Source organism: Amblyomma maculatum, chromosome 1 (genome assembly GCF_055883805.1).
Source record: "Amblyomma maculatum isolate TAMU_Amacu chromosome 1, ASM5588380v1, whole genome shotgun sequence".
Lineage (NCBI taxonomy): Eukaryota > Metazoa > Arthropoda > Arachnida > Ixodida > Ixodidae > Amblyomma > Amblyomma maculatum.
Genome location: NC_139344.1, coordinates 9,213,240 through 9,229,441, shown reverse-complemented (window position 1 = coordinate 9,229,441; position 16,202 = coordinate 9,213,240). Strand labels below are relative to the sequence as shown.

Sequence of the window (16,202 nt, the reverse complement as noted above, 5' to 3'; positions counted from 1 at the left end):
TTTCGAAAATGCCCCCTTCGGTGAAACCAGACTGAATAAAACACTCGATCAGTGTGCTTCCACTTGCTCTGGCCTGCACTGCTGGAGCTGTACACCATATAACAAAAAGGCACCTGGTATACAAATGTGATGAGGCACAATGTATAGCTGCACTTGCCTTCCTGCCTGATCAAATTTTACGGCAACAATACCAACGTTATATAATATTTGACAACTTGTAACTACAGCTGCGCATTCTTGTCCCATGAGTGCCAACATGCTAGAAAAATGACGATGTATAGTAGGATTTCCACAGTACATAAGCTTTACTTTTCTGATAGGGGCCTCTCAAGAGTATTTTCTTCAGAAGTTTTTAAGTTAGGCTCTGCTATTTGGGTGTAGTACTCTGAATGCAGAATGTCCCTACTGAAGGTGTCCACAGTAGACCTTCCGGTGAGATATCCATAAAGCTGGCAACAAGTTGGCCTTGTTATGGGGTTTAATTATTGCCCTATAGCGACTCAAGCTATGAGGGACACGCCGCAGTGAAGGGCTTCGAATAATTTCAACCAACTGAGGTTCTTTCATGTGCACTGATATCAAGATCAAACCCAGATCCCCTGCCCTATAGTAGCTGAGCGCCCTATGCAACAAGCTTACCAGCATGCCTTGGGGTTCAGAACAATGGGGGATGTACAATGCCTGAAAGCACTAAAATAGAATGAGTCACTGTTGTCATTGGTGTCACACCATTTTCTTGAGCAGGCTGATAAATTGTTACCGACACCATTACCATCCCATGGACTGTAACAGCTGTTCTGAGCAAGGCACACTGTAATTTAGGATGAATTCATGCATTCATTGGAGGGCTTCCGTACAAGAAACCGTTTCGGAAACTTCTAACCAGCATGAGTCCCCCAGTGAACAGCGATCATTTAGCCCAATTAACATGCACACAACACATGCAGTCATTATCTAGAACGCACCATTTTGATTTCTATACAATATTTTTACTCAGGAGTTCCTATCATATATATGGTGAAATAAATTAATTGCTATAGTAGTAATGTTTTTGCGTTATACATAGTTACTTCAGTGCTACTACCAAGCAGCGGTACAATTAATACAGGGCACAGTGTAATTTCCAGTCGCTGTCTTTAAATGACATTACTTGCAGTAAACGGCTCCGCGTTCTCCATAGAACTCTCAGCAACAATGCACTGCAGCTGATCCACAATTTGGATCGCACATATGAATTAAATGAGGCTCCAGTGTCGCAGCAGTATTCCGTTGCACACATAGTCGCATCACGAAAGGCTGAAACAACTGCGCCTCAAAGTTTCGTGCATTTCTCGAAATTGTATGTTCATCCCGCATTATATACCAGCAGCCTTGATTACAACGCCGCGAAAAACGGTTTAACTATAATACAACACTTTAAGACTGTCTAGTGAATCGCTCGATCGAGCGATGACCCCTTGACGGTGGCTTGCCCAGAAACGGGACAATGTTTGCCACCAGAGTTATTGATTTAGAAAGGTCCTAACGCACACTAGTTGGTTATTCCCGCATGTATTTATGTTGTCAGCGTAAGAGCTAGACTGGCATTTCTCAAATCTCGCTTACACAAAAACTCGGTTCGAGCCGAAAAGCACACGCTTAAATAACATACTCACTTTGTGAGACCCATCAACAGCTGCATGCACGCTGTTTGCGTCGTTTGCGTGTCGTTCATCGTTGCTGGCACGCCGACGCCAAATGAACCCCATTCCTCCAGTCCGAGGCAGACGACGAACATGCGTGACGCCATATGCATTTTGGAACGCGTAGCTGTTGCTACGGCAACCGAAAACGAAGGAACTGACGTCGCGTGACGGCGACGGTCACGTCAGCGTCTGCTCTCATCTGGGCTGGAAACGGAATGTCGCAACCGGGTCGCCATAGAGAAAGAGATTGGTAAAGAGCGGTCACTCGGCGAAAACTGGCCCCAGGAAATGACGCGCGACTTCTTGCGCTGCCGCCGATTGATGGATGGCGGCACCAACGTGCGCATGCGCGGACGCGCGCGCGACGGCACTCGCTGCAGCGGTAGCCCGCCGGAGCAGACGACAGACAAGAAGTTGTCGAAGGGAGCGGCAGTGTGTTCGTGCCTCGCCGCGCTTGTGCGGCACAGACCCCTCGTGGGCTGCTGCGCGGAACGACGGCAAGGTGAGCAACGTTTTTTGCTTAACTACGCTGCATTTCAAGCAGTTTACGCTGACCATGCCGGCCGTTGCCAAGAGTTTCGCAGCTCGTGAACAGGCGCGCCGGCTGTTCAGGCGCAGTTCGTTACGCCGTAACTCTGGCCTTTCCCAACCACGGCGAGGTGTAATATGTTGTGTTCCCGGGAAACAGTTTCATTTCGAACAGTTTAGCCCGTCACGCTTGACAAAGTGGCATGTGAAGGCACCAAGGCACGCCGTTGCGCCAAAATGGCGTGTTCGCCGGCCGGTGCGGCCATGGTGACGCAGTTTGCCGAACGGCTAGTTTTGCTAAGTGTCGCGTTTAGCAGAGCAACGGTAAAGTGAGAAACGTTTCATTCTTGACTTTCTTGTCAAACTGTGCAGTATTTCAGGCAGTTTAGCTCAGTACGGCGGCGACTGCGCTTCACAAAGTCGCGCGTGAAGGGCAAGCTAACAGGCATGACAAGGCGTGCTGACCGCCGCGGTGACGTGACATGGCGATTTTGCGAACGGCTAGTTTTGCGTGTTGTCGCGTTTAACAGGGCAACCGCAAGGTGTGAAATGTCTCATTCTTGTCAAACTGCGGGGCATTTCGGGCAGTTTAGCTCAGCACGGTGGTCTGCGCTTCACAAAGTAGCGTATGAAGGGCAAGCCAACATGGCGTGCCCGCCGGCCGCGGTTTTGCGAGCGGCTAGTTTTGCGTGGTGTCGCGGTGCATTTAACGGGACAACGTTAAAGTGAGAAATGTTTTATTATGCAGCAAGCTTCATTGCTTCAGCTGTTCAGTGCTTTTGAGGAATATTGTTAGTTTAGTGGCTGTTACTTCACTCACTGTTGAAATGCATTTTCAGATAGGTTCGGTTAGCCTGCATTTCCTGACCTCTACGTTGCGAGAGTAGCTTTTGTATCAATTTTACGAATCGCAGCTTTTCTGTTCTGGACCATAACTGCTGCTCACCAAGTCTTCAGTACGTACCCACATGCACAGAGGTGTGCGCGGTGCAGTGGCCTTACATTTCATTGCAACCTTCTGCATCATGTTCATTTCTTTTCCAACAGCACCGAATGGACCCACGGACTGCAGCCGAAGCACGGCAGATGCGACGAGTGAACGGTGTGGCCTTCCCCCAAGCGTCAGTACTGCTCTCTGCCCTGAACAAGACAAGTTACCCTTGCTAAGGTAGCCGCTACTTGGATTGTGTAGTTTATGTATAATGCCTGTTTTGTTGCATATCATTTGCAATAATTCGGAAATCAACGTTATGCTATTTTTTGTCTCTACCTAAGTACTGTTTCTCGCCTTGTGTATTTTTATTTTTCTGTATTTCGCACATCGCCTAATGTGTGCCAAGTTTTGTCAATGCATCCGTCTACATCTGTTGCGTCTCTTGTGTGTTTTGTATGCAGCAAAATAAATGTTCATTTCACAAAGCACTTGGCGTCTTTTCTGCAATACTGTTTTGCAAAGGCTGTGGCGCAGCTGCATTGATGGCCAGTTTAGAGAGCTGGGAATTATTTTTCATGTTGTTATGCATACTGAACATAAATAGAAACACTAGTAGACAGTGTAAAACCAAAATAATGCGCCAAAAGGGCAGGGAAGGGCGCAGTGCATGCTAGCATTCAAATCACGCGCCTTTCAGCAAGACCGGAAGTAGTTGCCGCCGGCCGCTTGGCGCACTACAGTCAAATGGGCCGCTGGGCCCTATGGGAGTGTCCGCTCTTTACCAATCTCTTTCTCTATGGGGTCGCAGCAACGCCGGCCGTGTTCCAGACGGTGTTGAAGCCAGTGAGGCCTAATTCAAGTCAGCAGGCAAGAGCCTCGCCTCGGGCATTGCGAATCCTATGACCGGCCTGTTCGCTGAGGAAGCCAAACCCAAGCTAGCGATTGAGGTGCGTACTCGTCTGGATTGATACATTTTTTCGAGCAAGTGAAGGGGTTGCGTTTGATCAGACCAACCACTACAGGCCTTGTAGATAAATCAGCTGCATATGCAAGACCTGCGAGGTATTGTCTCAATCACAGTATTGCGGGATGCGGAAGACCGTGGCAGACCTGCGTTCCACATCATCTAAAGGCACAGGTGGGCAGTCTCGTTCCTTGATTTAGTTATTTACCCTCACTTTTATCTTTCCCATCCCGCTAACATATCGGAACATGCGCGGGGTGCCACTTTTATAGCTTTTGCAGAGAAATATCGTGCGTTGAGCGTGGGCGCCAAAGATTATTGCTGCACAAGACTGCTGCTCATATGGCGGCGATTTTAGGAATAAGGTAAAGGGCGTGTTACTCATGCATTTCGTCCTCCATGCTTCCTCTGGCGCGCTTCACAGGCGTGGCTGTCAATTGTCACTTTAGATAGGCTAACTGGTCGCAACACTAAATGCCAATATGCTCTACTACTCTGATCACAAAGGTGGCTCGAACGGCAAGACAAACAAGGAAACGAGGGGATCGAGCGAATTATTGTACAAGTGAACGGAACGTCTTGACAACCGGTGCAGATGCTTTGCTTAGAGAGCCTCCCTGGGGGAGCCATCTAAGCGGCACCGTACGATACCGATGGCGCGCGTACGATAAGAGTGATAATGATTGTGAGAGAAGAGAGAACGGGTGGATTTTGTTAGATCGTGCGGAACGAAGTTTGTCCACGTGCTCTCACATTCTGCATTATTGCGATCACGACAGAGCTTTTTTTTTTTCTTCCAGAAATGACCAGGCTCCACGGTTATCTTTCTAAGCTCTGGGTGTGCTGATGGCGCATCACAAATTATAAATCACTTATTCCTAGGCGACCCGGTGTATCCAGCTTTTAGGGATATAGTTGTTTGTGGGGCGCATGAGGATTCGGTTAAGGGCTGGGTCAGCGTTGTGAGCGATAAATCATAAGCATGGCGATGGTAGGTGGCACCTGAAAGGGCCTAAGCCCTGATTGGGGCGTAGGGTTGTGTGACGTCACGCGGCAGTGTGACACGGCCCATTTGGCAGAAGCAGCGAGGGGATATAGAACTCTCAGGGGTTCTTGCACACCGATTCAGACACATGCTATATATACCCTTTGCGATGCAGGCTCTTGAGAAGGGCTTTATATCTATGTCCGATTATCTTTCACATAACATTGTTGCTTACAGCGGCACGATAGGGAGTATGCGTGAGATAATAGGGGCACAATTACAGGATTAGTGATAGGTGTTTTTCAGAGTGCATACACACCAAGATCCGCACGGCATCCACGGATGGAAATCGTTAACACTGTCGCGTTGGTACTCTTGTACCTTCCACGAAGGCTCCCAGGTCAGTGGGTTCCACGAAGGCGTGCCTGGTCAAGCTTTAGTTTATGGTGCAAACAATCTTTGACCACGTCAATGTTTACAAATGATGTTTCCGGCGCTTATGGTTTGGTTGTTTGCGGTGAGGGTAACGGCGGGGCGAGCCGACCAATTTTAAACACGCAGCTTATGACATAATGATTGCATGTGGGTTTGGGACGTCTTTATTTTCTTCCGGTCCATACTATCGGGGGTCATGTAGATGAATGATGACTCAAGCAGAAGGGACTTTGTCATGCAACCTGACAGGTGGGCTACAAATGAAGCTTGAATAACTTCTTTTATATGTATTAAAGTCTGTGCCTCCGGAGTCCGGACACAACCTACGTGTGTAACAATAACCTACTCTGCACGAATGGCTGAGACCCTGCAAGTTGTAGGCTACCTAACGTCTATAAATCTTTGCGGCCAATCGTGGATATTAGAAGGTATTCAGTCGACAACCTTCGACGTTGAAAGCGTATTATGTCATCTTGCATTGAGAGACTGTCACACTTGCAGTCAGGTATTCCGTGCTTGCTGAAAAGGTAGCACTTTTGGCACCAAATGAAATGCGATCAGCGGACCACGTGGAAAAAAAAAAAGTCGGCTGAGGCAGTCTCAATGCCATCGTTTGAGATGGGAAATTTGTTCCGTTTTGCGACTGTTTTGCTTCTGTTATTTATTTAGCAATAGTCTTCTCGTTGTGCAATTGGAGCGCCACATTTAGTCTCTTCAAAGATGATGGCTTGCACAACATGGTTTCGCTGTCTAGCGGCTATAGCCTGCGTGGGTTAAGTGAGCGCTCTTAGCTCAAAAGGCATACAGCGTTTTGATTTGGCTTCCGTAATATCACTCGCACCACTCACGTATGTCACAGCCTCTTCCGGTTGCGAAACCACCATCTCTGTCTCTCTCTCTCTCTCAAGCAAGAAAAGCAGTCGCAAATCGGAAGAACGAGCCAATCTCTGATGATGATAGGCAGACTGCCTCAGCTGGATACTGTTGCACGCACTCCGCTGTTCGCATTTCATTTTAGGGCTCAGGAAAAAGTATTTTACTGCATTTTACAAAGAACACATTGCATTTCATCCAGCATTCCTTTTAGGCGAACAATAAGTTGTCGATTTTTTTATTGCTTTTGTGCTTCTTAAAAAAAAAGCAATTGTTTTGAATCAAATATGAATGTAGGTCTAGGTACTTGATATATCAAATAATCTAAACTTGTGTTGGGCGTATCATTGCCATAGTTGCTTATGCCTCATAAAATCCCATATAACTGACATTTGACGTCGATATTGCATACAGGACTGGCGGAAGCAGTGATATAAGACGAGGACAAACCCACAAGCTGGCTGGACAGCATCCTCCTTGTCCTTTTCACTATCATCCTTATCAGCGACACAGCTGAGCCACCCATAGGTGGCGCGTCTTGGCTTTTCCAATGCCAAGTGATTTATGCTGCAGCACTAATGCCTCCACTTTGAGTCTAGAAGATCACTGTGATCAAATTTGGGTAGCATTTACCCTATTAACATACGAGCTTTTTAGCTCGGCGCCATACTCAGGTAGGTTGAATGTGGTCCGTTTTGGTTTTGGTGCACCTGTACACCACTTAGTGTAACAAAAGCCTAAGGGATTCTGCAGCTGAGGAATCGCAATGATAAGGTTTTTATATCCATTCTATATCTACGCGTACGGAATTGCGGCTAATACCTTGCGAACATGGCAAAAGTACTTCTGAAAAGGATTTAAATTACATTACTAATTACTCTGCTGAAAATCTCAGAAGAGTAATTAAATTACTCATTACTGCTCCTAACAAGTAATGAAGTTACATTACAATCACTTCGACAGAGTTATTCAATTACTTTCAAATTATTTTCTAATTGTTATCCATGCAAAAACGAAAGTAAAGCTAGTAAACAAAACAAAACTTATTCTCCAGACATGATTGATTGAAATCTGTTTATTGACAGCCCTGAGTCATGCACTTTTGCTTCATGCATCTGTGTGGGCATCTGGTGGCCGAGGCGGGTGCTGAAGCACACACGTTTTTTCGTCTTCCCGCCAAATTCCGTCCCAGAGAACTATTCCTTCCCTCTTTCCTACGGCACCAGACATTACAAAAATAAGACAACCGCAAAAAAGAAAAAGTAGAAGCATGGTCGAAAGGTCGCGAAATGAGCTGGCCCGGAGCTGTCTCCGCCATTTGTAGGAGAAGCTAGGTTATTTATTCCTTCCGTAGTTCCAGGTATAGTCCTCGGCACCTCGCGCTCAGTAATGCTCACGCCGTGGACCCTTCTGCCTGTCTACGCCGCCTCAACCCTCGTTCCCCCCGCGGTGACGAGTGCAACCAGGCACCACTGTGCCTTAGCCGACGCAACAGGGAGTGCCTCTTCGCCGCGCTTCTAACTAGTTTTCAACTCCGTTCTTCTTGCACAATTTGTGTTTCGGCATTCCCTTGAAGCCTTGTTTCCCGCTGCTTAGAGAAATGTTGCATGAGATAGCCGCACAGTGAACCTGCCACACAGGAGGTCTCAGACACACTGTTCTGCTCCATGCTGCCTCCTTTTGTCGATCTGTTACGCTGGCTTCTGCTTGCCGCATGTCGTTCCTGCTTTTGCAGCATTCTACTTTGTTGTCTATTGAAGGAGTAGTGGTGCATTTAAGTGAAAGTAATTTCGAAAGGAATTATGTTTGCTGCGAAACCACTGCCAAAAAGAAATTCATTACATTACTAAACTACCAAGCCAAAAAAGTAATTCATTACATTACAAATTACCGTGAAAGTAATTAAATTAGTTTTTTCATTACTGTAGTTCAAATACTGCCATGTATGCTTGCTATTGGCCATCCACGGCTGCAGGATCTATTTGAGTTCGTTTCACGAATTGGCGCAGGTAGTCATAGGGGAAAGCTCTGGGCTTACCAGTTTTAGATGGGCCTGCAATTCGTCTTTGCAGGTTAGCGTCTCATGCGTTCGTGAGAACGACACAATTTCTTTATGCCAACGTCCCGATTCGATTTACCGTACAAGTGCTTTCATTGAGTTTGTCGTCCACCGCCCTTACGTGCGCGTTCTATCGGGAAAATCAGCAAAGGGATACGGTGGCTTTCTTCGTACTCTTTGTGCCCAGTATTATCGGCTCGACCGCCCTTAGTTTATGGAAATGCTGGGAGGCGCCTCTCAGTAGAAGGAATACTTATTCGGGTAAAGACAAAACAAAACACAATTGGTGGCGGTGAGAGGTTTGAATTTTATTTTATAGTTTTTCAGTATGATACTTGTGGTAATTACAAAAATGGAGGCGTCCATGACAGTACTGCATGTGTATCTGAGAGTAGAACTTATAGCGATACTTAAAATTTGTATTGCTGTGACAGAATCGGGGTAAACTGCAAAAGTTGAGGACGGGAAAGGCCGTGTGGTTGGTGAGAGCGGTGCCACTTTGAATGCTCTTTTTGCGCACAGAGACGACTAGTTTCACGGGTGCGTATTTTTTCACTGTGTATTTTTTCACTTGAGTTGTGCTTTAGCTTGTTGGTATGATTGCATGGGCAGATGATGCTGCGCGTTATGAAGAGGGCGAAGCTGTCCTGGTAACTTTTGTGTTCATCGTCGTGTTTTCGCTCTGCTACCTCTAGTCATCTGCTACGTTTTCAACAACGTCGCAAGAATTGGCCGCGTGTGTGGCCGTTTTTCAAGCGAAATGTCTTAATCGACTCTGCACTTCAAAGGTTGTAGACCTTAGACTTCAAGAAATCCAGGATTGGCCACAACAAATCTCTCGGCTTGTGCACTATGCGTACCCTGTAAATTATGTGGCCTGAGCCACTTGACCACAGTAAGTGCTGGTACAGGTAGGTACTATCAGGAGGCATATAAATTAGCAGTCAGCGAAGCCACGCAAACCATAGGAGTTAGTTTTTTTAACTTGTGCCGTTGACCTGAATTGATACTGTAATCGTATTCTAGATTAAATGTAATGAAGCAGATAGAAAGCGGAACAAAACCAACACTACGCTCATGGGACAGGAACCCATGGCCTCCGACATGTCTCATAGCCATTAGTCGCTTCGGTACGTTAAACGCTATAAACTAAACGAAAATTCGCAGCAGTTCAGATTCTATAGATGCCCTGCTGATATAACTTGGCCCGGCATAGAGCCGCCAGAGGGCCGCCCGTGGACCACGTCACAGCCGATTGCAGCCTGTAGCTCGGAAATTTTCTCGTGCCCTTTGTTTGCTATAGTCCCGCGTTTAATTAAGGGAGACCGGGGTGTAGTGGTGTACAGTATTCTCCAGGCACTCAGTTCTTTGTCGCCGCACAAGTGTTTGTCTGTACGTGCTGATGGCGAAGCGATATATTTGCACCAGCACGGATGGTTCGTGTATTTATTCTCCCGTTCGTGACTTCGACAAAGCGAATTCATGTGAAAAAACACGTTTTTGAATGCCATGTAGTAAAAGTTTGTCTTCGTGATTGAACTAAGATACAATGAACATCTGTAGGGAGATTTTAAATTAGAGGACAATTTACATTAATATTAATATTAGCCTTCACTAGCTTTTCAATGGAAAAGCGCGTCTGTACTCATAGGGCGAGTGTTAGGGATAGAGAAAGGCTGAAGGTTTTGGTACTTCCTCCTGTTTAAGGAAGAAGATGCATTATTTTCTATTGGTAGCTACTCAAACTTGCTGTGGCTTTTTGTGTTGCTTTAGCAGAAAGTGTTTGTTTGCCATGCGAAGTCATTTTCTGCCGCTCAGGCTGGTACCTGTGTTTGTAGTTTGTGGTGAAATGATGATTTCGCGTCGCATGTTTTTTACGTTGAGTTGTTTAAGGGTAAAACAAGTATCTCCCATGAGCAATATTAGCTGGCGTCCACGTGAGTGACCGTCCATGCAACGCAATTCGGATAACGTCACCACGCCGCCGTAAGATGTCAAAGCACATGTTAGAGTATACGCATAGTCATGATTGACGAAATGACGTCCTACGACCAGAAAGAAAAACATCATGTTCATAATCAAGACACCACTTCAAGCCAGGAAAAGAGCAGCATCACTCAGCACTTTCCTTGCTAACGTACTGTAAGGTGCGGTGTCTGCTCAAACATTACTCATATTCATGCCTCAATTTGATAGCGCAGTATCGCCATGGCCGCCAGCGGCGCGCCAAGGAACAGATGCCACGCCGGTCAGCGAGATAGCAAAACCTCGGTTTATTTTCGAAGTAGGCTAGCCCTTTATAGGCATGCGTCACGTTTGAAAGGGAAAGGGAAGAAGATAGAGCGGCTATAGTGGCTTCCGCTCCGAGCGCTGACGCGTGCGCAACGGAAAAAATGCTGAACCAGAATATGCCACACTTTCTCCGTAAAATAGGAAACGCTGCACTGGTCTGCGTTGCCTCGTAGAACGCCTAAGGGCTTGTTCGGGGCTTGCGGCTTCCTCTCTCTGTGCTGGTTCGGTCGTAGGCTGACCTGGAGAAGCTACGCCGGGGAACTGGTTCGGAGAGTTTGAGCCGCTGGGAATGCAGGTCCTAGGAGTAGTATGATCTGCAGTCGTTGGCGAGCTAACTAGGGGGTTTTGCTCGCTCACATGACTTTTGAGGTGGTGATCATCCGATGTACAGTCGCATTGCAAATGAACTTGATCTGCATCTCGCCGGGCCAGGCTCATCGGGGTTGACACCGTGGCCATCCTGGAACCGGATGCTGTCGTAGCCGTCCCGATATCCACTTGTCCCCCTTCCGCAGTTCCGCAGGAAAACATTTGACTCCGGTAGTAGGGTCCAGGCATCTTGACCCTGCGGTGGCTCTGCAAGCGTAGACGGAAAGCACGAGTCCAGCCGGGATCGTAGTTGGTAACCCAAAAGCATCTCCGCAGGGGATTTTCCACTTTTCAGCGGAGTTCTGCGGTAGTTGAACAACAGTTCTCAAAGCTCTTTCTGCAGCTCCATTCGACTTACGGTGACAGGGGGCGCACCGTATTATTTTTTTTTTGCAAATGTAGCAAATTCCTGGCTGGTAAATTGCGTACCGTTGTCAGAGACTAATGTTCGTGGGAATCCGAATCGACTAAAAATGGAAAGCAGGCAGCTAACAGCAGTTTCAGTGTTGGCATGCACATGTGGTATGGCTTCCTTCCCTATAGTATGCGAGTCGACCACTACAAGGATAATTTTTCCTGCGATTGGACCTGCAAAATCCACGTTAATACGCGACCACTTTTCATAGGTGGATGGCCAGTTAACTAGCGGAGCGGCCGTTCGAATCAGCAGGTTCTGGATGCAGTTCAGAGAAGTAGCTGATATTTCCTCAATGTCCTTATCTAATCCTGGCCACCAAAACAGAGAACGTGCAGCTGCTTTCATAGCCGACGATCCCTCATTAGTCTCATGCAGAAGACGCAACACCCTTGTACGAGCTTCTTTCGGTATTACCACACGATGTCCCCAGTACACTAGTTCATGCGCGACTGACAATTCCAGCTTCCGGTCAAAGAATGGCAGTATGAAATGGGGTAATGAGTTTGTGGTTCTGGACCACCCGTTCATAACGTAACAATTAACCTCCGTCAAAACTGCGTCTGCGGCTGTCCAGGCAATGAGCTCACGTGTTGTCACGGAACCTTCGTCCTGTCTTTCTAGTTATAAGACGTATTATGGAGGTTCACCATCCCCGACCGGTTCCGGAGCTCGTTGTTGTAGGCGGCTCAGGGCGTCGGAGTTGAGTATCTGCTTGCCCGTAGTGTACTGTAACTTGTAGTCGTAGGCCCCGAGACAGAGTGCCTAGCGCTGGATGCGTGCGGCGGCCATTGCTGGTATCTGACGATCCGGTCTCAGCAGGCCCAGAAGCAGCTGGTGGTCAGTTACCAGTGTGAATTCTCGCCCTAGAAGGTAGTCACAAAATTTTGTTACACCAAAATTGTGTGTTAGTGCCTCTCGTTCTAGTTGGGAATAGTTCCGTTCAGCTCGTGTTAATGTTCTAGAACGGAACCCAATTCACCTATGAACGTTACCGACTGTGCGGAACAGGATTGCTCCCACACCCATCGGGGATGCGTCACATTCCAATTTCAATTCCTTTTTCTTATCGAAAGGCAACAGAACCTGGGCAGCCGTAAGGCTTTGTTTAGCCACATTAAATGCGGATTCCTGTTTCTCTTTCCAGCGCTAGCGTGCATTCTTTTCCAATCTCTGATATAACGGGAAAGGAGTAGTCGACATGGTAGGCAGGAACTTGGCGTGAAACGTCGGCATTCCGAGAAATGCACGCAGTTCCACAACATTACGCGGGCTTGGTGCGTCTACAATTGCCTCAACATTCTTTTCTATCGGGTGAAGACCGTCTCGGTGAACTCGGGGCCCCAGATAAGACACAGCCGGTCAGCGCAGTTCGCACTTATCGTATCTAAGTTTCAGTCTGCGTTCTCGGAAGCGTTGTAGGACGCTTCTTAATCGCTTAACGTTATCGTTTTTTCTTTATGAGACAAGCACGTCGTCTAAAAAGCTTGTACGGCCGGATAGCTTCCCAGCACCTCATCCATCTTTCTCTGGAAAATTGCCGATGCCGATGCTATTCCGAACGGTAGCCTATTAAATTAGAAAAGCCCTTTGTGCGTGTTAATGATGCAGACTTTTTTTGCCGCTTCGTCAAGTGGTATTTGGTTTTATGCATCTTGCAGGTTCAGCGTGCCAGAACAGTCACCATCGCTCAAATGGGCAAACATGTCATCAATAACGGGCAATGGATGTTGCTCGGTGGCACAAGCTGGGTTCAAAGTGGATTTAAAATCGCCGCAGATTCGGACCGTGCCATTCTTATAGCACATCTACAATTGGTGTTGCCCATTCGGAATGCTTCAGTGGCGACAGCACGCCTATAGAAACTAGCTGTCCAACTCCTGTGTCACTTTATCGCGCAAAGCCTTGGGAATGGGGCTATAGCCTTACTAAATCTGGGAATGAATCCCTCTTTAAGGTGAAGACTAGCGGGGGTCCCATTGATGAGGCCTAGAACGGTAGAAAAGATGTCCTGGTCATCATCATCATCAGCCTGACTATACCCACTGCAGGATGAAGGCCTCTCTCATATTTCTCCAAATAACCCGGTTCTGTGCTAACTTGACCCTTGCGAACTTCTTAACCTCATCCGCCCACCTAACTTTCTGCCGCCCCCTGCTACGCTTTCCTTCCCTTGGAATCCAGTTTGTTACCCTAAGCGTCCATCGGTTATCCTCTCTTCGCACTACATGTCCTGCCCATGCCCATTTATTCTTAATTTCCACTAGAATGTTAACTCGAGTTATTTCTCTTACCCACTCTGCACGCTTCCTATCTCCTAATGTTACCCCTACCATTTTTCGTTCCATAGCCCTCTGAGTTGTCCTCAACTCAAGTAGAACCCTTTTGGTTAGCCTCCACATTTCAGCCCCATAGGTGAGTAGAGGTAAGATGCAACTGTTGTATACTTTCCTCTTGAGTGATACCGGTAAGCTGCTAGTCATAATCTGCGAGTGCTTGCCAAATGCGCTCCATCACAATCTTCTTCTCATTTCCTTTTCATGATCCGGATCGGTGGTCACTACCTGTCCCAAGTAGACATATTAACCTACTAGTTTCCGTGCTTCGCTACCGGATCGGTGGTCACTACCTGTCCTAAGCAGACATATTAACCTACTAGTTTCCGTGCTTCGCTACCTAACTTAAACTGCTGTTTCTTCCCGATGCTGTTGAACATTACCTTCGTCTTCTGCATATTGATTTTCAAGCCTACCATTCTACTTTTCCTGTTTAGGTCATCAATCATTAGTTGTAGTTCATCCCCCGAAGGCAATGTCATCAGCAAATCGCAGATTACTGAGGTATTCTCCATCTACCCTTATCGCTAACTGCTCCCATTCCAAGTCTCGGAATACTTCCTCTAAAACGGGTTTGAATAGTACTGAGGAGATCGTGTCTCCTTGCCCAACACCTTTGTTTATGGGAATTTTGTTACTTTATGCAGAACTATGGTTGCTGTGCAGCCACTATATATATCTTTCTGCACTTTCACGTAGGGTTCGTCTACGCCCTGATTTCGCAATGCCTGCATCACCGCCAATGTTTCAACCGAGTCAAATGCTTTTCCGTAATCAATGAATGCTATGTATAAGGGCTGATTATATTACGAACACTTTTCTATCACCTGATTGATGGTATGGATATGATCGATAGTGGAGTGACGTTTCCGAAAACCTGCTTGATCCTTTGCTTGATTGCACTCAGGTTGTCCTGATTGTATTAGCGATTACCTTAGTAAATATCTTATATGTAACAGACAGTAAGCTGATTGGTCTGTAATTTTTAACGTCCTTAGAGTCAGTCCCATTTCTTATGAATGAGGAAAATGTTTGCATTCTTCCTTGGCTCCGGTACCGTCGATGACACCAGCCACTGCGTATACAGGGTGACAACAAATCTGTAGTTATCTGATCCTCAACAGCTGATTTCCCCCATTTCATAGTTTCTAATGCTTTCGTCACCTCGTGATTCGTCACTGGTGCTTCGTCTGACTGGTTTTCCCTACCGCCAACCTTATTACGGTCCTGACTACTTTGGCTACTGTAGAGATGCGGTAGCTGCTTTTGCAGTCTTCCAGCGAGACGTCTTGGGCTGCTATCTGCAAGATTGGAGCTCCTGCGTTGTTGAGTAGACTAAGCAAGTCACGTTCATAGAGGCTCGGTCCCGCACAATCTAACACAGTTAAAGGGCACACAAAGGACGCCCCTTGGTAGCGGACGCGTAACTGAAGTTCTGCTAGGACAGGGAGGCGGCCTACGTAGCAGGAAAACTTCGTTTGATGTTTTCAGGCTTGGCCACTGCTTGCGATACTTCTCTTTGAGTTCGCGAGGGATGACGCAAATTGACGACCCGTTATCTACCTCCATTCTCAATTCCATGCACCCCCACGAGAAACCTCTGCGAATAGGTGGCTCCTGAAAATAATTCCTTTCAGATGCTGGTGTCCAATTGTGCGACATCTCTGTTTCATCGTTCGACGAGCCTTCTGCGACAGCCAAAGTGTTAGTTCTCTCGCCGCCCACGTCTTGTCTGGATGTGACACACGACATCGGCACTTCCGCGCAAGATGACCTTGCGCCCGCACCGGTAACACCAAGACTTGGCCCCGAAGAGGCGTTTTCTTTGTGTTTCTCACTGCCGCATTTATTGCAAGATTCGGTGTTGTAACGCTTCTGTTCAACACGATCCAGCGTCTTTCCGCATGCCTCTACTTTGAGTAGTGGCGTCTCCTCGGCGTTCATCGTTTTTACATCGGTTTCTGCAGCCTCTGCTGCAATTACTATTGCCTCCGCTTCTTGTAGCGTCAAGTCTCTTTTAGACAAGAGCTGTTTCTGTAGTGCACTCGACCTTAAACCGCAAACAATACGATCCTGTAGCCTCCGGTACAGACTGCTTCTAAAGTTCCATTTATCCGCAATCCGCCGTATTTCCTCCAGAAATGCCTAAATTGGTTTCCCTTCGGCCTGGCAATGGTTACAAAATTTAACTTTCAGTGATTTCGTTCCTTTTTGAGTCGTTTGGTTTGGTTTTGGTTTTCTGGCGTTTAACGTCCCAAACCACTGCGCCATCCCGGCTGGGCTTTTTGGGTCGTAAAACTCGTTCAAGGTTGCAATTGCTTCTTCAT

The 16,202-nt window shown here is 47.1% G+C and overlaps 1 protein-coding gene across 2 annotated transcripts in view; it reads left to right on the top strand.

Moving 5' to 3' along the window:
- Positions 1 to 3,952: 3,952 nt before the first annotated feature.
- Positions 3,953 to 16,202, top strand: part of LOC146201614 (uncharacterized) — a 59,238-nt gene continuing 46,988 nt past the window's right edge. The window contains exons 1-2 of one of the 2 annotated variants that reach the window (XM_084587716.1): positions 3,958 to 4,094; positions 4,170 to 4,285. Coding sequence is in view for 1 of the 2 variants with exons in the window: in XM_084587715.1 (XP_084443841.1) it covers positions 4,047 to 4,094 (48 nt within the window). In the remaining variant the exon portion in view is untranslated. Of the gene's footprint in view, positions 4,095 to 4,169; positions 4,286 to 16,202 lie in introns of both variants that reach the window. The other variant, XM_084587715.1, reaches the window with a different exon arrangement.